This window comes from Somniosus microcephalus, chromosome 8, assembly GCF_052327205.1.
Source record: "Somniosus microcephalus isolate GS21.2 chromosome 8, FLI_Smic_1.0, whole genome shotgun sequence".
NCBI classification, from domain to species: Eukaryota; Metazoa; Chordata; class Chondrichthyes; order Squaliformes; family Somniosidae; genus Somniosus; species Somniosus microcephalus.
The window spans coordinates 195,134,681-195,156,987 of NC_140994.1; the positions used below are offsets into that span (position 1 = coordinate 195,134,681).

Consider the following 22,307-nt stretch of genomic DNA (forward strand, 5'->3'; position numbering starts at 1 on the left):
CTGTTGAGCTGGCACATGTGGCATCTTAACCCCCTGGCTTAGCTCCTGCACATTTATGGCCTGTGATTCACCAGTTGAAGACCCCTCATCGAGCCTAGTCTCTAAATATGCATGGTGCCAGTGTGTGATTGAGTGATGCTGCATCCTCTTTCACTGGCAGAGGGGCATCCACATTTTCAGCACCTGAAATGAAAAAGAGGAATAAGGGTTAGCTTTTAGTGTAAATGGAGAGCAAAGAGGAAGAATTTGCTGGTGGAAGCATCTGCAGTTTGTCATGCAGAGTGTGTATGGTTCAACATATCCTCCTCCTCCAACGCCTCTCCTCCATTGTCCAGCTTTGTGGGAATGCCCTCGCTTGGTTCTACTCTTACCTGTCTGGTCGTAAGCAGAGCCTCTCTACCAATAGCTTCTCTTTAAACCCTAGCACTGATTCCTTGGGACACTCCTAAGGATCTACCTGTAGCTGCCTCCTAAGAACGTAAGAAATAGGAGCAGGAGTAGGCCAAACGGCCTTCAAGCCTGCTCTGCCATTCAATAAGATCATGGCTGATCTTCAGCCTCCACTCCACTTTCCCACCTGATCCCCATATCCCTTGATTTCCTTCGAGTCCAAAAATTTATCGATCTCAGCTTTGAATATACTCAATGACTGAGCGTCCACAACCCTCTGGGGTAGAGAATTCCAAAGGTTCACAACCCTTTGAGTGAAGAAATTTCTCCTCATCTCAGTCCAAAATGGTTGCCCCCTTATCCTGAAACTATGGCCCTTGGTTCTCGACTCCCCAGTCAGAGGAAACAGGCTCTCGGTATCTACCCTGTCAAGCCTTCTCAGAATCTTAGGTTTCAATGAGATCACCTCTCATTCTTCTGAACTCCAGTGAGTATTGGCCCATTCTACTCAATCTCTCCTCATAGGACAATCCTCTTATCCCAGGAATCAATCTAGTGAACCTTTGTTGCATTGCCTCTTCCTCATTTGCATGCTGCCCTTTTACAACATCCTCTTCAGACCTGGAGTCAGCTTCCACATGTATGCTAATGACACCCCCTCTGCCTCTCTGCCAGCTTTCTTGGATCCCTCCATGTCTCTGTGCTTGTCTGACATGGATGAGCCTTAACTTCTTCCAGCTAAATATTGGGAAGATTGAGCAATCATGTTTGGCCTCCACTACAAATCCGTATCCTTGCCATCGACTCCATCTGCCTAACCAGCCACTGTCAGTCTAAACCAGTCTGTTTACAACCTCTGTGTCTTGTTTAACCTCAAGCTGAGTTTCCGACCCATATCCTCCACATTACAAGACTGCATACTTCCACCTCTGTAAAATCACCCGCTTCTGCATTTACCTCAGCCCATCTCCTGCTAAAACCCTCATCTGTGTCCTTGACACCTCCAGACTCGATTATTCCAATGCTTTCCTGGCCAACATTGGCTCCCAACCCCCAGTGCCTCAAATTTAAAACTCTTATCTTTGTGTTTATATCCCTATATAGATTGGACCTCCCTATCATTTTAGCCTTCTCCAGCCCTACTACCCCTTCCCCTACAAACTCTCCATGCCCCTCAGTCTGGCTTCTTGGGCATTCCTCTCCCTTTGTACCACCATTAGTGGCCATGCTTTGAGCTGAGTGGATCCCACTCTCTGGAATTCCTTCACTAAACCCCCTACTCTTCTCTCCTTTTAAAACACTCCTTAAAACCCATCTCCCTCCTAATATCTCCTTTGGCCCAGTATCCATTTCCTCAAACCTTTGTGAAGTGCCCTGGAATATTTTTCTATATTAAAGGCGCTATATAAGTGCAAGTTGTTGTATAGCGCATGTGCTCAATGTGTAAACTTACTGTGTAAATATATAGTTCTTCAAGTGAATAACAATCATGTATTTTCTAATGCCCATTCTGTTATTCGTTCACAGGTGGATAAAGTTTGAGGAGAAAATAGAAGAAGGAGGTGAAAGATGGAGCAAACCCCATGTTACCACACTGCCTTTACACAGTTTGTTTGAGCTGCGTACCTGCATTGAAAGGGGAACACTTCTGCTTGATTTAGAAGCAAACAATTTTAAAGAGATATTAGGTAAATATGAATAAGTGCTGTCGTTAAGTATTTAAGCATCAAATTATATTTACACCCATAAGAGTTCGGAATGTTGTACAGCCATTACAAGCACTTTGAAATGGTCTAAGTAGCAAAAAAAAACACAATGTAATAGAAGCAAAATGTCTCCCAAATCCTTCCAGTGTTTTACTGAGAGCAGCTGAGAATTCCTTTACATATCGCTGGAAACGGCCACCTCCTGACTTGTGCCGGTGGTTTGTTGGCAGGAACTTGCTGTAGCAATACAGTCAGAGACAAAAATGGCACTGGGAGTCTTGACAATATCAATTGACTCCAATTTGCATATCATCAGTAGGCCTATGCCTATTTCCAGTGGAAACTTCCGCCACCTAAATTGAGGTCCACCTGAAAATCAGAAAATGCAGACAACCAGTGATAAGTCAACAATTCTGTGACTCACATGATTTTCGCCCTGCTGCCCCCACATTTTTAGGTGTAAACAGGGCATAGCAATATGAAAATTGCCCCCATAATATCTCTCGCAGGCAGTAAATAATTGGCCTTTGTAAGGAAAACACTTTAATGAAATTTTTTTATCCTGCATAGATAAAATAATAAAACTGGATTTGTTGTGGGAAGTAAGGAGAAAAATAGACAATGTTGGAAATGCATCACAAGTCAGTGAACATTTGAAAGAGAAAGATCAGTTAATGTTTTGGGTTTGGATCCTTCATTAGAACTCAAAAAATTAGACTGGTTTTTGCTTCCTGAAATAAAGGGGCAACTGAGATAAAGAATGAAATGAAACCGAAGTGCAGGGCAGCTACAGTGTAGATTGAGTTAATGCTGCCAGATAGTATTCAAATCAAGAGTTCCAATTTTTGTTTTTCAGATGCTATCCTCCTATACAGTTCCAACAATTCCTCTTTTAAATAGTTTTGGGAACTAGATACTGGTGGTGGTTAAATTGGGTTGGATCAAGCTCTCCCAATGGGAGAGTAAAATTAATCACTATTCCTCCTCCTGACTGCTATCCAGTGGTTTCCTAATGGAAATTGCACATGTCTTGAGGACAGGATCAAGTTCAGCTGTGGATGACCTTTCCACTGCTGCAGTTAAAGATCCTGCTCTATGTTGACTTGTATATGAAAAATAGCCTTGTGGATAAAATGTAACACCTGGTGCAGCGCTAACATATACAGGCCAGAACATCCCAGGCTTGATTCCTGGTCAGTGCTAAGCTAACTGATCTCAGCTAGAGCAACAGTTGGGTTGCTACAATTGGCCTCAGTGCTCTGGGCTAGTAAGGAGATGAAATACAGCAGAACATCTTTTTTTCTTTTCAATTAACAACATGCTAACAAACTCACAATTTCATTATCAGATTGTTAATTACAGTGAAAAACAGTATTCTTTATTTTCTTTATTGAAGTACAATTTCAAGTTTCAAGATTAAAATGTTGCATGATTGCTCATACCAGAACATATTATAATGTTTCTAATTATGTTTTCCTGATAGTCCACAAGATCCATGACACAAAAAGTAGACTAGGTTTTTGCAGTGAACCTAGTGGGCAAAGGCATCGACGCCACATGTAGTGCTGTTCAATTCTAGGTTTTCTGTCGGCTGATTTAGAATCATAGCACAGCACAGAAGGAGGTAATTCGACCCATCGAGTCTGCGCGGCTCTTTTGAAGAGCAATCCAGTTAATCCCACTCCCCCGCTCTCTCTCCATATCCTTGCAATTTGTTCTCCTTCAAGTATTTATCCAATTCTCTTTAGAAGGCTATTATTGAATCTGTATCCACTCAGGCAGTGAATTCCAAATCCTAACCACTCGTTGCATAAAAAAGATTTTTCCTCAAGTCGCCTCTGGTTCTTTTGCCAATCACCTTAAATCTGAGCCCTCTCATTATCAACCCTTCAGCCACTGGAACCAGTTTCTCTTCATTTACTCTATCTAAATCCTTCATGATTTTAAACACCTCTATCAAATCTCCTCTTAGCCTTCTCTGCTCCAAGGAGAATAACCCCAGATTCTCCAGTCTATCCACGTAACTATTCCCACATCCCTGGAAGCATTCTAGTAAATCTCTTCTGTACCCACTCCAAAGCCTTCACATCCTTCCTAAAGTGTGGTGCCCAGATTTGGACACAATAGTGTTGGAAAGTGTTTTATATAGGTTTAACATAACGGGGGAAAAATTGGGTGAGTAGCGCCACCTGTTAGCGCCTAAAGAGGCAGTCAGTGGCTGTAGCGCCACTGGCTGCGCCTCCCGCGATATTCAGCAGGGGCGCTAATGGTGGCGTTAGCCTTTTGCGCTGTGCCGCCACCGATGACGTCATCGGTGTGCGCAGCGCCCCATTTGCGCCCCGATCGCGATATTTGGTAGCGAACGCCACTGTAGCGCCGCTCGCTACCCGCGCCCGGTTCACGGGGCCTTGCTGCGCCGGCAGAGGCGCAAGTTAAGGTGGAGATGCGGGGCAGCCGCTTTTTCGGCGGCCGCCTGCCAGCACCTCCGTCCCCGGCCTCCTGGCACCCCCCCCCCACCCCCGCGGCATTACCGGCTGTTTCCCGAGAGCCCGGCACTTCTCCTTGGTGCCGGGCTCTTTTGCCGGCACTCGCGATCGGGGCTCGCGCTGTTGCAGGCCCCTCCCCCTTAACAGTGGGAGAGAGGCCTGCAGTACCGCAGCGTGTGGCGCTGCGGCATGTAGCGCTGCAAAATTCACTTTCAGCGCCCTAAGAGAGACGTGGAGCGCCTCAAGCCGCGCCCCGTCTCCCTCTAGGGGCACTTCAACTGAATTTGCGGTGATCGCTAATGCGGCGATCGCGGTGCAAATTCCAGCGCCCAGGTGAACTTTGCGCCACTTGGGCGCCTCAGGCCAATTTCTAGGCCAACTTTTTAAAATTCATTCACGGGATGTGGGCGTCGATGGCAATGCCAGCTTTTATTGCCCATCTCTAATTGCCCTTTGATACAACTGAGTGGCTTGCTAGGCTATTTCAGAGGGCAGTTCAGTGTCAACCACATTGCTGTGGGTCTGGAGTCACACATAGGCCAGACCGGGTAAGGCCGGCAGATTTCCTTCCCTAAAGGACATTAGTGAACCAGATGGGTTTTTACGACAATCTGGTAGTTTCAGCTGCCATGGTGGGATTTGAACTCATGTCTCCGGATCATTTGTCCAGGCCTCTGGATTACTATTCCAGTAACATAAATACTATGCTACCATACCCTTCCTGGCTTTTGTACTCTATGCCTCTATTTATAAAGCCCAGGATTCCATATGCTTTATTAATGTTTTTCTGCAATTATATAGGGCCCTGGCGAGACCACACCTGGAGTATTGTGTACAGTTTTGGTCTCCGTATCTAAGGAAGGATATACTTGCCGTAGAGGGAGTGCAACGAAGGTTTACCAGACTGGTTCCTGGGATGGGGGGATTGTCCTATGAGGGGAGATTGAGTAGACTAGGCCTATATTCTCTAGAGTTTCGAAGAATGAGAGGTGATCTCATTGAAACATACAACATTCTTACAAGGCTTGACAGGTTAGATGCAAGGAGGATGTTTCCCCTGGCTGGGGAGTCTAGAACCAGACGTCACAGTCTCAGAATAAGGGGTCGGCCATTTAGGACTGAGATGAGGAGAAATTTCTTCACTCAGAAGGTGGTGAATCTTTGGAATCCTCTACCCCAGAGGGCTGTGGAGGCTCAGTCGTTGAGTATATTCAAGACAGAGATCGATAGATTTTTGAATATTAAGGAAATCAAGGGATATGGGGATAGTGCAGGAAAGTGGAGATGAGGTAGAAGATCAGCCATGATCTTATTGAATGGCGGAGCAGGCTCGAAGGGCCAAATGGCCTACTCCTCCTATTTCTTATGTTCTAACTGCTTTGATAACCTGTCCTACAACCTTCAAACACTCCCAGGTGTCTCTGTTCTTGCACCCCCTTTAAATTTGTACCATTTTGTGTGTATGGTCTCTCATTCTTCCTACCAAAATGTATCACCTCACATTTATCTTTGTTGAATTTCATCTGCCGTGGTCCGCCTATTCCATCGGCCTGTCTATGTCTTCTTGAAGTCTTTTACTATCTTCCTCACTGCTTACTGCACTTCCAAGTTTCGTGTCATCTGCACATTTCGAAATTGTGCCCTGTATCCCCAAGTCCAAGTCATTAATGTATATCAAAAACAGCAGTGGTCCTAGTACTGAACCTTGCGGAGCGCCACTGTATACCTCCCTCCAGATGAAAAACAGCTATTCACCACAACTCTGTTTTCTATCCCTTAGCCAATTTTGTATCCATGCTGCTACTGCCCATTTTATCCCATGGGCTTCAATGTTGCTAACAAGCCAAGTATGTGGTACTTTATCAAATGCCTTTTGAAAGTCCATATACAAAACATCAACTGCACTGCCCTCGTCCACCCTCTCTGTTACCTCATCAAACAACTCAATCTAGTTAGTCAAACACGATTTGCCCTCAACAAATCCGTGCTGGCTCTCCTTTATTAGTCCATGCTTGTCCAAGTGGTTGTTAATTTTCTCCAGGATTATTGTTTCTAAATGCTTCCCCACCACCGACGTTAAACTGACTGGCCTGTAATTGCCAGGTTTATCCTTCTCCCCTTTTTTGAACAAGGGTGTAACATTTGCAATCCTCCAGTCCTTTGACATCATTTCAGCCAGGGCAGCATGTGAGGTGCTACAATTGGTCTTGGTGTCTCTGAGCTTGGCCAGGGAGAAATCAACCACAGTTGTTGCTCCTGATTGCTTCCTGTGACTCCAGCTGGAGTGAGTGAGTGTGTACATGTGTGTCTGACTGACTATGTGACTCACATGTGGAAAATAGCCACTCAGACAAGCTACCAGACTGCTGGTTCATGCTGAACCATATCCTAATAAATGTCAGCCTTCAGGAGAGAAGATAACAGTGGAAAATGAGAGATTTGATAATTGTTGGGCACATTCTTTTAGCATCAAATTCAGTATTAGATTTCATCTTTAAAATTTGTTTGATTTCAGAGACAATAGTCAACAATGAAATTACAAATGGCAATCTTAGAAATGAGCTCAAGGAAAAGGTCATGTACATCCTTCTTAGGAATCACAGACACCACACAAAAAAGTCCAGAATGCAGTTCATGGTCGATCTAGGAAGGAGAGTTTTCTTATCAAGTAAGTAATTTCTTTAAGCCATTCTGTGCTAATCTTTTCCCTCTCTGTCTCCATTTGTAGTTTATTTTTCTCCTTTCATTTTAGGTCCTCTGCAGTTTCTATCACCTGTCTGAGAGGGCAGCCAAGCAACTTACTGCCATCTCTCTGCCAGTGCTGTCCCAGGCAGCCCTGATTACTCAGAGAAGGTTGAGATTGTTTTTAATTCCAACTGCTGGCCTTTTTTTCTCCTTTCCCAATGGCACTAACATATTTTGGTGCATGGTTTAATGGGCCCTGTAGTACTGGCTTCTCATACCTTCCCCAAGTGGCTGTGAGAATGGTTCTTGAAGCCTTAAATTATTTCTCTCCTTATGGGGAAACACGAGCTTGTGCTTGGAATTTCTGTGATGGTGTGGCAAAGATCAAGAACTTGGCATTTAGGAAATCACAGACATGAATTCTGCAGCTCAACTGTACCGCCTATAGATAATTTGGCACGAGTAACTAAAACTCAAATACTGTTTACCCAGAATGTAATTTTAAAAAAACAAATGCATTATTGTATTTGCAGTGCTCCTACCATCTCAGTTCCATCCTGCTACTTCTCACTCCCACAATTCCACCTTTACTCATGAGGTTGCATAGTATGGGCTATTTGACACTGGCTGATAGCCAGTACAACTGCGCAGGACAGAAAATTTAGCTGGTCCTGCCACAGTTTCCTGTCCTCAGAGCTGGAACATGGTAATGCTTTGCAGTGCTGCATCTAGTGAACCAGTTGAGTATGTGCTCAACTGGGACACCAGAGGGCAAATAGCAAAATTGTTTTTCCATGTTTAATTATAACAGTTGCCAAACTGGCAGAATTTCTAAGTTCATTGTTAGAAAACAAATGTCTGATTTGCTTTATAAATCTGATTTAAGTAGGTGCAGTTCTCCCACCACTATAAACAGGACTATACATTGTACAATTTAAATTGCTTTGCTGAATTAAAACTGGCATGGTGACTCAGAGGCACTATAATATGTTACCATTCTGTTGCGAACAGATTAACAACAACATAACTTATCATATTGTTACATACGTAAGGGATCCTTTGTGCACACAGGGTGGAATGATATAGTTAAAGTATTCAGTTTTGTGGTCTCCAATGGCTCAACTAGTTGAGAATATGACTGTTTGAACCATATAGACCAGAAAAATCACAGGTTTTGTAGTGTATGTGCCTTTAAGAGCCCCAGGTGTGCTGTAATGCCGGTAATGGCTACTCGGCTATATAAGCCTGTATATTGTGTATATCCGTTAGAACCCCCCCCAGACTTTGCTTAGTAAACACCTATGAACCAACTCCTGTCTTCAGTGTTTTTATCAACACACGGACACTACAGTGGCGACGAAGTGGAAACGGACTTACCTGCAATTCGGCAGCACCTCAAGGACATCGATTCCTCGGGCGTCCAGAAAACTCAAGAAAGTGAGAGAAGCTGTGGTTTCACCAGCTGGCCAAGCTGGTGGCGGGTACTGCGCTAATCCTTCCTGGGCGTCAGGCTGGGGCTCCAGCGGCTGGCTCTACAGCTGAGAAATCGGAGGCAAGCAATAACGGACTGGGAGGGAGCACTCAGGAGACGGCTGGCGCGGCAAGCAGGTCAGCGTGCAGACCTGCAGAGAAAGTCCGGCGGGAACGAGTCTCCAACTGTAAACAAATAAAATTTAAAAAAAAAAAAAAAAACAAAGAACGGAAACCGCGGGAAACAGCGTTGTCATCGGCAGCAGCGGCGGGAAGGCGCGGGAAGCGCCATATCTTTTCTGAAATGCCTAAGTCTGGCAATATTGATGCTTTTGATAGCGAAATAGAGGATTGGACCACATACGTGGAAAGAGTAGAGGTATATTGCACTGCAAATGGAATAGAAGATGAAAAAAAAGCTTCAGTACTGCTGAACCTAATGGGCGCAAAGGCATACGGGCTGTTACAAAATTTAATCACTCCAGCCAAACCAAACGACAAGAATTTTAAAGAAATTGTTGATACCCTGCAGGAGCACTTAAACCCAACACCGCTGCTGATAGCGGAACGATTCAAATTCTTCAAGAGAAATCAACACACCAATGAAAGTAACGCTGATTACCTAACCGAATTAAGAAAGCTATCAAAGTACTGCCAATTCGGGGCAGGACTAGCAGATTATCTTCGAGACAAATTCGTTTGCGGTCTCTTAAGTGAAGGAACACAAAAAAGGCTGCTTTCTGAAAAAGATTTAACATTGGACAAAGCTTTCAGTATGGCTGTATCATACGAAGCAGCAGCAAGAGGAGCTGCAGAGATACAACAAAAGACACAGGACTTCGGCACCCATGAAATGACACAGGGTTTCGAAAGATGTTATCGCTGCGGCAGATCCACCCATAATCAGAAGGACTGCTGGTTCAAGGACAAAGCATGCAGGCAATGCGGAAAGATTGGACACATTGCACGGGTATGCCGATCTGGACAAAATAAATCCACAGACAGAAAAAAAAAATCAATAAAGGAAAGTACAGGAAGGTACAAATGATGGCGGACAGTATCTCCGAAGACCAGAAGAGCGATAGCGACTCCGAAAACAAGAGACTAAGCTGCCTCAAATTACATAATGTACTTGCCAAAGATGATTACCAAACCATTTGGGTTACCCTCACGATAGCAGGGTCCCCTGTTAAAATGGAGCTCGATACAGGATCAGCTCTAACCGTAATAAATCGACGGGATTACGAGAGGCTATTTTCGCATATACCTCTAAAAGACACATCCATTATCTTAAAAACATATACGGGGCAGAAAGTATACCCCAAAGGAAAAATAAGGGTGCCTGTTGTATACAACGGCAAAGAAATACAAAAGTTGTATTTATACATTCTACAAGATGGTGGTCCACCGTTGTTGGGACGTGAATGGATCAGAAAGATACGTTTAGACTGGCACTCCATTCAGGCACTGACGGTGACCAGTAAGAAAATAAACAATGATGACATCATACCTGAACGATTAAAAGACATCTTGGCCAACACCAAAGAAGTGTTTCAAGAGAAACTAGGAACCTTGAAAGGCATCACCGCCTCAATAAAAGTGGAAGATGCAGCAATTCCCAAATTTTTTAAGGCAAGACCGGTGCCATACGCAATTCGTCCAGCAGTCATTACCATAGAGTGACATTGAGGTCGACCAATCGTACGGTCGACCAACCCGATGGTCGACCAATCAATGCGTGGCAGGGGCGGGTTCGTCGCATGTGCAGCCGGGCCCTCCTAGAGTCGAGTGACAGGACGATTGACCAATCTTATGCTTCGGTGACATGATGATCGACCAATCAGTGCGTGTGTGGGCGGGCCTTATCGTTCTGAACTGAGGTGAGTGGCCGCCATCTTTATTCTCACCTTCTGTGTGTTTATTTGTTAGGAGCGATTAACACAATGTCTAAAACGTTAAAACACAATGAAGATGGTGTCCCATCTTCTTAACAGCCGTTTAAAAAAAAAAAAACTTTTGGTGTTTTCAGCAAGAATGCGCGTTCCTTCTCCGTGGCAGCTTTTTAAAAACATTAAAAAACTTTCAAGATGGCCTCCCCTCTTTTTAACACCCGTTTATAAAAAAAAATTCTGTTGGTTTCACAGACTGCGCGTTCCTTCTCCGTGGCAGCTTTAAAAAAATAAAATAAAAACATTTCTGTTGGTTTCACAGACTGCGCGTTCCTTCTCCGTGGCAGCTTTTTTAAAAAAAATTTAAAAATTTCTGTTCGTTTCAGACTGTGCGTTCCTTCTCCGTGGCAGCTTTAAAAAAAAAAAAAATTTCTGTTGGTTTCCTTCTCCGTGGCAGCTTTAAAAAAAAAAAAAATTCTGTTGGTTTCACAGACTGCGCGTTCCTTCTCCGTGGCAGCTTTTTAAAAACATTAAAAAACTTTCAACATGGCCTCCCATCTTCTTAACACCCGTTTTTGAAAAAAAAAATTTTTTCCTCTTTCGCTGACCCCCTCAAAACACTCCTCCCCTCCTCCCACTCTCCCTCCTCCTCCTCCCCCCTTCTCACTCTCTCCCCCCCTTCTCTCTCTCTCTCTCTCTCTCTCTCTCTCTCCCCCTGGCGCCCCCCCCTCCCTCCCCGGCGCCCCCCCTCCCTCGCCCCCCCCTCTCCCTCACCCCCCCTCTCCCTCGCCCCCTCTCCCTCGCACCCCCCCTCTCCCTCGCGCCGCCCCCTCCCTCGCGCCCCCCCTCTCCCGCGCCCCCCCCTCTCCCTCGCCCCCCCTCTCTCCCTCGCCCTCGCTCTCTCCCTCGCCCCCCCTCTCTCCCTCGCTCCCCCCTCTCTCCCTCGCTCTCTTCCCCCCCTCTCTCCCTCGCTCTCTTCCCCCTCTCTCTCCCTCGCTCTCTTCCCCCCCACAGTCGCTCGCTCTCTTCCCCCCCACAGTTGCTCGCTCTCTTCCCCCCCACAGTCGCTCACTCTCTTCCCCCCCACAGTCGCTCGCTCTCTTCCCCCCCACAGTCGCTCGCTCTCTTTCCCCCCACAGTCGCTCGCTCTCTTCCCCCCCCACAGTCGCTCGCTCTCTTCCCCCCCCCACAGTCGCTCGCTCTCTTTCTCCCCCCCCCCCCCCCCCAGTCGCTCTCTCTCTCTCTTCCAACAACATGTCCTCGAAAAAGCCTCGGCACCGCCGGGCACTCCAGCTAGTAATTAATAAGGAAGGGTTGCATAAGTCACCTGAAAAAATTGAAGCGGTCATAAAAGCCCCAGCACCTGAAAATGTTTCACAATTAAGGTCGTTCCTGAGATTAATAAATTACTATCATAAATTTTTACCAAACTTATCAACTCTTCTACACCCTCTTAATGAACTTCTACAAACAGGAGTGATTTGGAAATGGAACGAAGACTGTAAACGTGCCTTCCATAAATGCAAAGACTTAATCACATCCGAAGAAGTTTTGGCTCATTACAACCCATCACTGCCAATCAGACTGGCGTGCAATGCATCCCCTTACGGCATAGGAGCAGTATTATCCCATAAATTCCCTGATGGCTCAGAACGGCCGATAGCTTTTGCGTCACGCTCATTAAACTCAGCTGAGCGTAACTATGCCCAAATCGACAGGGAAGCACTCAGCCTGGTATGGGGAGTGAAGAAATTCAACCATTACCTACACGGACAAAAATTTATTTTGTTGACTGACCATCAACCCCTCATCTCCATATTCAACCCTAAAAAGGGTGTTCCCATTATGACAGCGCAAAGGCTACAGAGGTGGTCCCTTTTTCTAGGGGCACACCAATACAACATAGAATACAAAGGATCAAAACAGCATGGGAACGCTGACGGTTTATCGCGCCTACCGTTGCCAACGGTAGAAGAGGCACCTACAGTAGACCCAGTAGAGATGTTCCACTCTACCATAGTGGAATGTCTACCAGTAACAAATTCTGCCATTGAAAGGGAGACGAAAAATGACCCGACTCTCTCACGGGTCTACGATTTAACAGTGAAGGGATGGCCAGTACATGGCGAACCACTGTTGCCAGCATTCTCGCAAAGAAGAGAACAGCTGTCAGTGTGCCGAGGAACCTTAATGTGTGGATCCAGAGTGGTGATTCCACCCAAACTCCAGGATAAAGTGCTAAAGGAGCTTCACGAGGGGCATCTGGGTGGAGTGAAAATGAAGAACCTAGCTAGGGCGTTTGTATGGTGGCCAGGTATCGATGGAGACATCGAAGAAATGACCAAGAGCTGCCTAGGATGCCAGAAGGTCCAAAACGCTCCACCACAAGCCCCTCTACATCCATGGGAGTGGCCCTCATCTCCCTGGCAAAGGGTGCACATCGACTTTGCTGGTCCATTTATGGACTCAATGTTCTTAATCGCGGTTGATGCACACTCCAAGTGGCCGGAGGTAATAAAGATGTCCTCCACCACCACGGAAAAAACCATCACAGTATTAAGGACCATATTTGCCAGGAATGGGCTGCCGGAACAGATATGTTCTGATAATGGACCGCAATTTGTGTCCGAAGAATTCAGAAAGTTCTTAAAAAACAATGGGGTTAAGCACTACACGTCCGCCCCATACCATCCCGCCACCAATGGATTGGCTGAAAGGTTTGTCCAGACCTTCAAGAAGGCCATAAAGGCCATGGGTAATGAAGATGCCGGCTGGATTTGGTCAAGCCCAACATCAGAAGGGACGTGGAGAACTGGCAGTTTCAAGGCATGAATGAAAGGCCAACTAGAACCTTCCAGATAGGTCAACAAGTTTGGCCCGGGACTACCGTACCGAGAAATGGCAGCCTGGAACTATCTGCACACGACTAGGACCACTGATGTATACCGTGGACATTGGAGAAAGCATAATAAGGCGCCATGCTGACCAAATCATAAAGTCATCCGAAAAGGGACAACCTACACCACAACTCTATACGTCTAACGATGAAGTAGAGATACCCATATCTACCTCCGATCCGGTGATACTGGAACCCGATGAACCCGACACTGGCATTCAAGCCGAATCAGCCTTGCCAAAAGAACCTACTACACCACCAGAAACTACTACACCCCCGAGGCGTTATCCGGACCGAGTCAGGAAGCCTCCTGAGAGACTGACTTATAATTAATTAACTACAGCAATGTGTATATATTTTTCTTATAACATGTAATTAATAATTACTTAAAATATGATGTACTGGTTAGCTAAAAGGGGAGGAATTGTAGTGTATGTGCCTTTAAGAGCCCCAGGTGTGCTGTAATGCCGGTAATGGCCACTCGGCTATATAAGCCTGTATATTGTGTATATCCGTTAGAACCCCCCCCCCCCCAGACTTTGCTTAGTAAACACCTATGAACCAACTCCTGTCTTCAGTGTCTTTATCAACACACGGACACTACAGGTTTTATTCCCAGTAACTGTTCAGCTAAGTGATCTCAGCTGAGGTAGCCGTACGGTTGCTAAGAATGGTCTCCGTGATCCTGGGCAATGTTCCCTCTAATTTTTTTTTGGGTGTGCGGCCCCTTTAAAAGGATGTGCGGCCCATTCAGATTTCAACACATGCGCAGTTTTTCCATTGTGAAGCTGGCAAGTGGCCTGCGCAGGACCTCCCGAGCGCTGCGTGTCCACATAGCTTAATGGGAACATTGCTCCTGGGTTAGGGTTTCACTCCAGAGCACCATCCAGCTGGAAATATGTGCATGTGGACATCAGTTGAGGAGAGAATTGGACTTGGCTGTGATGCTCTCATCAGTAGAATTAGCCTGCTGACACTAACTATCTAGGCTCACACATGAAGAATGGTTATTTAGACAAGGTACCCCAGGGGTGTCTGGTGCTTATAGAACAGGCACACGGACTGCAGTGGTTCTACCTCACAGACTTCTTGAAGAAGGCCCACCTTCTCAGGGGCAACAGGTTTTGGACAATAAATGGCAGCCTTGCCAACAACGCCCACGTCTTGCGAATGAATAATAGAAAAAGTATTCCAGTAAGAAATAAATGTCTTAAGGAGAAAAACTAGTGGAGAATGGAGGAAGAAAATAAAATGCCACTTAAAAAGGGAATGGTGGTGTTTTGTCTACATCTGTTTCTTAGTCATCTATATGCAACTAAGCTCCACATTGAACTGCACTTTTGAACAAATATAGTTGTAGCTAAAATACTTCAGTTATTGTACATTTGCATAATGATTTCACACAACTATGAGAACAGATGGGGAATTATCCTGCAGGTGTGCATTAATACACTTTTGGTGGTAACACCATAAGAAAAATTAAGAATGAGAAAAAGCCATTCAGCTCATCAAGCGTGTCTCTTGGGGGTAATATATTAGCATGGATTGAGGATTGGTTAATGGACAGAATACAGAGAGTAGGAATAAACAGGACATTTTCAGGTTGGCAGGCTGTAACTAGAGGGGTACCGCAAGGATCAGTGCTTGGGCCTCAGCTATTTACAATCTATATTAATGACTTGGATGAAGGGACTGAGTGTAACGTATCAAAGTTTGCTGATGATACAAAGTTAGGTGGGAGAGTAATCTGTGAGGAGGACGCAAAGAGGCTGCAGAGAGATATTGACAGGATGACTGAGTGGGCAAGAACATGGCAAATGGAATACAATGTGGGGAAGTGTGAAGTTATCCATTTTGGTAGGAAAAACAAAAACAGTTAGGCATTGTGTCAGTCAGCAATGTCATCAGAATGTTTCCAGGATTGATGAATGAAAAGTATATCTTGGCAAAATATTTTACTTTTCTATTCAGATAAATCTACTCCCTTGAATAACATAACTAGAAGCTTCAGCAGTGAAATCTCAGAGAAACCTCTCCAGGAACAGGTAAGTGTTGAGTTGTATTTCAAATTACAGTGGTGATAAGTTTCCTCATCAGTTCTTACTTTCACAAACCTCTTTCAGTGGAGAGAATGGATACTTTCGATATTCAAAGTAATTATTTACTTTGTGAAAAAATCAACATGCTTAATCCATAAAATATAGCAGATTTTAATTTTTGTTTTTTTATAATATAACATTTACATACTAATGGTTATAAAATTAAATATTGTGACTACCTATTGGCTTGCTGGGTAAGAGCATCTGTGATATAGCATGTGTGTTGCATTCAGAACAGGAAGACCCAGGAGAGAGGATTGGAGGAAATGCTTCGAAGCTACAACACAGAAACAGGTCTTTCGGCCCAACCACTCCTTGTTGGCGTTTACCCTCCACATGAGCAAATAGTTCTAATCACATTTACCCACCTTGTTCCCATAAGCCTTTGTCCCCTTTTCCTTCATCCACCTATCCAATCTAATCTTGAACGTTGACATGATTCCAGCCTCAACCACTAACCCTGGAAGTAAATTACACAGCCTCACAACTCTACATGAAGAGGTTTCTCCTGCCCTCTGTTCTAAATCTCTTACATTTAATCTTGTATCTATGGCACTGGACACATTCATTCTATCTACCCTTTCATAATGTTAAACACTTTTATCTAATCTACATTGTTCTAACAAAGAAACTCCCCGTTTTTCATGTTCCATCGTATTTGTATTTCCTCATACCAGTCAGCATCCTAGTGAATCTGTGTTGTACCATCTCTAAGGCCTCAATATTCTTCCGATAGCGTGGAGCCCAATCCTGTACACAGTACTCTATCTGAGGTTTTATTAAATTTTATATTGGCTCAACATTACCACTTAGCTTTTATCTTCTATACCTCTTGTGATAAAGCCTAGAATTCTATTAGCTTTTATGACAGCCTTATCAACCAGAGCGAATATTCCAAACACTTGGCTATAGGTGATAAAAGTTAAATGCTCCAGAAGGAAAAATAAATGACAGGCCTTTTCGAAGATTTTGATAGCAACGGCACTTCATGCATGTTCAGCCAATAGGCACTGCATTTGATGTGGGAAAGGTGGGACCTATGTTAGTTGTTTGTCCCACCAATCACTATCATTAGAAAATATTTGACCTCTTCAGACTATGAAGTGAAACACATTGCAAGTCTGATTGGCAAGTAGAATTTCAACAAGTGATTATGTGTCTATGAATTATACTACCAGTGATTGCAGGATTATTGCCTCACTCGGGATCATTATCTTACTCTGAATCATTGTCTCACTCTGTTGACCATCACCCCCCGACCTCCGCGATCTTCCCCCGACCTGCAGCCCGCACTGGATCTCTCCCTCCCTGCTGTGGCCTTGTGCCTCAGGCTTTCCCACCCGACAGACAGCCAGCCTATCAATTAAGCTGGCTGTTGGGCGGGAAACCTGCTGAAGAGGTCCCGCTGTTAATTTCAGCTGGACATCCGGGAAACCTGTATTTTGGGGTTTCCCGTCTGGAAATCTTCCGCCCCGTTTCACCCCCCCCCGCCCATCTCGCTTCATGCCCTGAGTAAATATCGGGGCCCTTATATTTGGTGGAGCCACCAATGAACTTTTTGTTGAAATACTCATTCAAGAAATAGTGGGGGAGACTTTCTAAATGGATGCTAAATCAGCAATGTGCCCAAGATGCCCATCCAATGTGGCAGTCGGGAGGCTCATACAGTTTTCAGGTTCAGGCTCCATTTACAATTTCCCAGTGAGCTTCGGGTGCCAAACAGTTTGCAATGCTCCTCTGCAGTTTGCTGGTTTCCTGTGGTGGAAAGTCGGCTGTCTATAGCACATAGCCAGCTAGCAGGTGAGGCCTGTCCAGGGGGGCGGGGGGAAGCGGTGCCGAGGGTGGATGAAAACGGGCCAGCAGTGGGACGCCTGGCCCCACAAGACGCTTAAAAAAAAAACTAAATACCTTTTCGGAAATTGCAATGGGGGCCCCAGTTTACATATTTAAACTGCCTGTTTTGGGCGGGAGTACTGGAAAGCCTGCCTGAAAATTAATTCGGACAGGCAAATAGGTGCCCAAGATCCGCATCAGATTTTTCTCCGCCAGTCGTAAATTTTTCAGACGAAAATGAGCGGCTGGCAGTTAAAAATCTCCCCTTCCTGATATGTGCCTGGTGCTTACTACTTTTTAGAGTATACACAATTTTAGTTTTCGAAAAACATTTTTACAAGAGCAACATTTGCAGTTGAAAACCAGACATCATACATTTAAAATTTTAATAACTGGAAGATGACAAATCTGGAGAACAATATTGGCAAACAATGATGTAGAACAGCAATGGGGAACATTTAAAATGGTGTTCAACAGAGTCCAGGAAAAATATATTCTGCTAAAAAAAAAAAGAACAAAATAAGCACTAATGGGACACCATGGATGAATAAATCCATAAGGGAAAAATTGAGGGTAAGGAAAGAGGCATACATTAAGTACATGGACAGCAGGAACGAGCTTGCTAAGGGAGAGTACGAAGAGAGAATTAAAAAAAAACAATTAGGAAGACAAAGAGGAACTATGAAATTAAATTATCAAGGAACATAAAACAAAATAGTAAAATATATTATAGGCACATAAATAAAAAAAGAAAGGTTGGGATGGGAATAGGGCCATTAAGGGACAGACAGGATAATACCACAGGCAACGATAGAGAGATGGCAGAGATATTAAATAATTACTTTGCTTCAGTATTTACCAGGGAGATAGAATAGGTGGACATGACATTGGATCATGAGTAATGAAATAAATGCATTTTAATATAAGAGGAGATATATTAAATAAACTAATCACACTCAAAGAGGAGGAAACCCCTGATCTGGACGGATTACATCCAAGCATTTTAAAAGAATCTAGGGACGAGATAGCAGAGGCATTACGACACATATTTAATAATTTGTTCAAAAAAGGTGTAGTGCCAGAGGACTGGCTGATAGCTAACGTAATACCTATATTTAAGAAGGGAGATAGAACATGTCCAGGGAACTATAGATCAGTCAGCTGGTAGGAAACGTTATGGAATCCCTACTAAAGGAGAAAAATAGAAGAACATCCAGAAGCCAAAAATATAATAATGAATAGTCAGCATGGATTTCAAAAGGGAATCTTGCTTGACCAACCTCATTGAATTTTTTGAAGAGGTAACAGAGAGAGTAGACAAGGATAATGCCGTAGATGTAATTTATCTAAATTTTCAAAAGGCCTTCGATAAGGTACCACATAATATACTAATGAATAAAGTCAGACAATGCGGAATCAGGGGACAAGTAGCAGATTGGATAGCTAACTGTCTTCAAGACAGAAAGCAGAGAGTAGGGGTAAAAGGCAGCTATTCAGAGTGGCAGAAGGTGGGTAATGGTGTTTCACAAGGATCAGTGCTGGAACCACTGATGTTCACAATTTACATTCACGATTTAGACTTTGGAATCAAAAACATAATTTCTAAATTTGTAGATGACACCAAACATAGAAACATAGAAGATAGGAGCAAGAGTAGGCCATTCGGCCCTTCGAGCCTGCTCCGCCATTCAATGAGATCATGGCTGATCATCCAAATTCAGTACCCTGTCCCTGCCTTCTCCCCATATCCCTTGATCCCTTTAGCCTCAAGAAATATATCCAACTCTTTCTTGAATATATTTAATGAACTGGCCTCCACCGCCCTCTGTGGCAGAGAATTCCACAGGTTCACCACTCTCTGGGTGAAGAAATTCCTCCTCATTTCAGTCCTAAATGGCTTACCCCTTATCCTTAGACTATGACCCCTGGTTCTGGACTCCCCGGCCATCAGAAACATCCTTTCTGCATCTAGTCTGTCCAGACCTGACAGAATTTTATAAGTTTCGATGAGATCCCCTCTCAATCTTCTAAACTCCAGTGAGTATAAGCCCAATTGACACAATCTCTCCTCGTACGTCATTCCTGCCATCCCAGGTATCAGCCTGGTGAATCTTCGCTGCACTCCCTCCATGGCAAGAACGTCCTTCCTCAGGTAAGGCGACCAAAACTGCACACAATACTCAAGGTGCGGTCTCACCAAGGCCCTGTACAACTGCAGCAAGACATCCTTGTTCTTGTACTCGAACCCTCTTGCTACGAAGGCCAACATACCATTTGCCTTCTTAACCGCCTGCTGCACCTGCATGCTTACCTTCAGCGACTGGTGCACAAGAACACCCAGGTCTCTCTGCACTTCCCCTTCTCCCAATCTATTGCCATTCAAATAATAATCTGCCTTCCTGTTTTTGCCACCAAAGTAGATAACCTCACATTTATCCACATTATAGTGCATTTGCCATGTTTCTGCCCAATCACCCAACCTGTCCAAATCGTACTGGAGTTTCATGACATCCTCCTCACAGCATACCCTCCCACCCAGCTTTGTGTCGTCTGCAAATTTGGAGATATTACATCCAATTCCCTCGTCCAGATCATTAATATATATTGTGAACAGCTGGGGTCCTAGGACCGATCCTTGCGGTACCCCACTAGTCAGTGCCTGCCACTCGGAAAATGACCCGTTTATTCCAACTCTTTGCTTTCTGTCCGCCAACCAGTTCTCTATCCAAGTCAATACCTTGCCCCCAATCCCATGTGCCTTAATTTTGCATGCTAACCTCTTATGCGGGACCTTATCGAAAGCCTTCTGAAAGTCCAAATACACCACATCCACTGGTTCTCCCTTATCTATTTTACCAGTTACATCCTCAAAAAATTCCAGTAGATTAGTCAAGCATGATTTACCTTTTGTAAATCCATGTTGACTTTGTCCGATCCAGTCACTGCTTTCCAAGTGCTCTGCTATTACATCTTTTATAATGGACTCTAGCATTTTCCCCACTACCGATGTCAGGCTTACCGGTCTATAATTCCCCGCTTTTTCTCTGCCACCTTTTTTGAATAGTGGGGTAACATTAGCTACCCTCCAATCCATGGGTACTGTTCCAGAGTCTATCGAGTTCTGGAAGATGACCAGCAATGCATCTACTATTTCTAGGGCCAGTTCCTTAAGTACCCTGGGATGTAGATTATCAGGCCCTGGGGATTTATCGGCCTTCAGTCCCATCAATTTTCCTAACACCATTTCCCTACAAATACTGATTTCTTTCAGTTCCACCCTTTCATCAAACCCTATGTTCCGCTGTATTTCTGGGAGGTTATTTATGTCCTCCTTTGTGAAGACAGAACCAAAATATGTATTTAGTTGGTCTGCCATTTCTTTGCTCCCCATTATAAATTCCCCCGATTCTGACTGCAAGGGACCTACGCTTGACTTCACCAATCTTTTCCTCTTTACATATCTATAAAAGCTTTTACAGTCAGTTTTTATGTTCCCTGCAAGCTTACTCTCATATTCTATTTTCCCTTTCTTAATTAATCCCTTTGTCCTCCTTTGTTGAATCCTAAACTGCTCCCAATCCTCAGGATTATTGCTTTTTCTGGCCAATTTATATGTCCTCTCCTTGGATCTTATGCTATCCCTAATTTCCCTTGTTAGCCACGGTTGAGTCACCTTTTTTGTTTTATTTTTATGCCAAACTGGGATGAACAACTTCTGTAGTTCATCCATTCGGTCTTTGAATGTTTGCCATTGCCGATCCACTGTCAACCTGGGGGGGGATAGTCAATACTGAAGAGGACTGCAACAAATTACAGGAGGACATTAATAAACTTGCAGAATAGGCATATCATTGGCAAATGAAGTTCAACACAGATAAATGTGAGTTATTACATTTTGATAGGAAGAATAGGGAGGTTACTTATTCCTTGGAGGGTGCAAATCTAGGTGTGGTAGAGGAACAAAGGAATCCCGGAGTACAAATACACAAATCACTAAAAGTTGCGACACAGGTTAGCAAGGCCATAAAATAGCAAACCAAGCACTAGGGTTTATATCTAGAGGGATAGAACTGAAAAGTAGTGAAGTTGTGCTAAACTTGTATCGGACCTTGGTTAGACCACACGTGGAGTACCGCGTACAATTCTGGTCGCCATATTGTAGAAAGGATAGAGGCACTAGCGAGGGTGCAGAGAAGATTTACAAGGATGATACCAGAAATGCGAGGGTATACCTATCAGGAAAGGATGAAAGGCTGGGTCTCTTTTTGCTTGAAAAAAGAAGACTGAGGGGTGACCTAATAGAGATCTTTAAAATTATGAAAGGTTTTAATAGAGTAGATACAGAGAGAGTGTTTCCACTTGTGGGGAAGAGCATAACTAGAGGCCATCAATATAAGATAGTCACCAAGAAATCAAATAGGGAATTCAGAAGAAACTTCTTTACCCAGAGGGTGGTGAGAATGTGGAACTTGCTACCACAAGGAGTAGTTGAGGCAAATAGTATAGATGCATTTAAGGGGAGGCTAGATAAGCATATGAGGGAGAAGGGAATAGAGGGTTATGCTGATAGAATTAGATGAGGAAAGGCAGGAGGAGGCTCGAGTGGAGCATAAACGCTGGCATGGACTGGTTTGGCTGAATGGCCTGTTTCTATGCCATATATCCTATGTAATCCTATGTAAAATCTAGCTCCAACAGTGCTAGCAATGAAAGACCAGTGCCTATATCTTTGTTTAGATGTTCTGATCAATTTGTTATATTGTATACAACACATACCAATATTTCTCCTTTTTTTAAAAAAAGGTCATAGCACTATCTATCTATGTGCAAACTAGTTGATCATTGTCTATCTC

General features: G+C 44.2%; 1 protein-coding gene across 1 annotated transcript in view; it reads left to right on the forward strand.

The window, feature by feature from the left end:
- LOC147114005 (electrogenic sodium bicarbonate cotransporter 1-like) overlaps positions 1-22,307 on the forward strand; it is a 200,146-nt gene that overhangs the window by 5,433 nt on the left and 172,406 nt on the right. Inside the window, exons 2-4 of the mRNA XM_085996180.1 lie at positions 1,918-2,078; positions 7,098-7,250; positions 15,494-15,567. Coding sequence (XP_085852306.1) covers positions 1,918-2,078; positions 7,098-7,250; positions 15,494-15,567 — 388 coding nt within the window. The remainder of the gene's footprint in view (positions 1-1,917; positions 2,079-7,097; positions 7,251-15,493; positions 15,568-22,307) is intronic.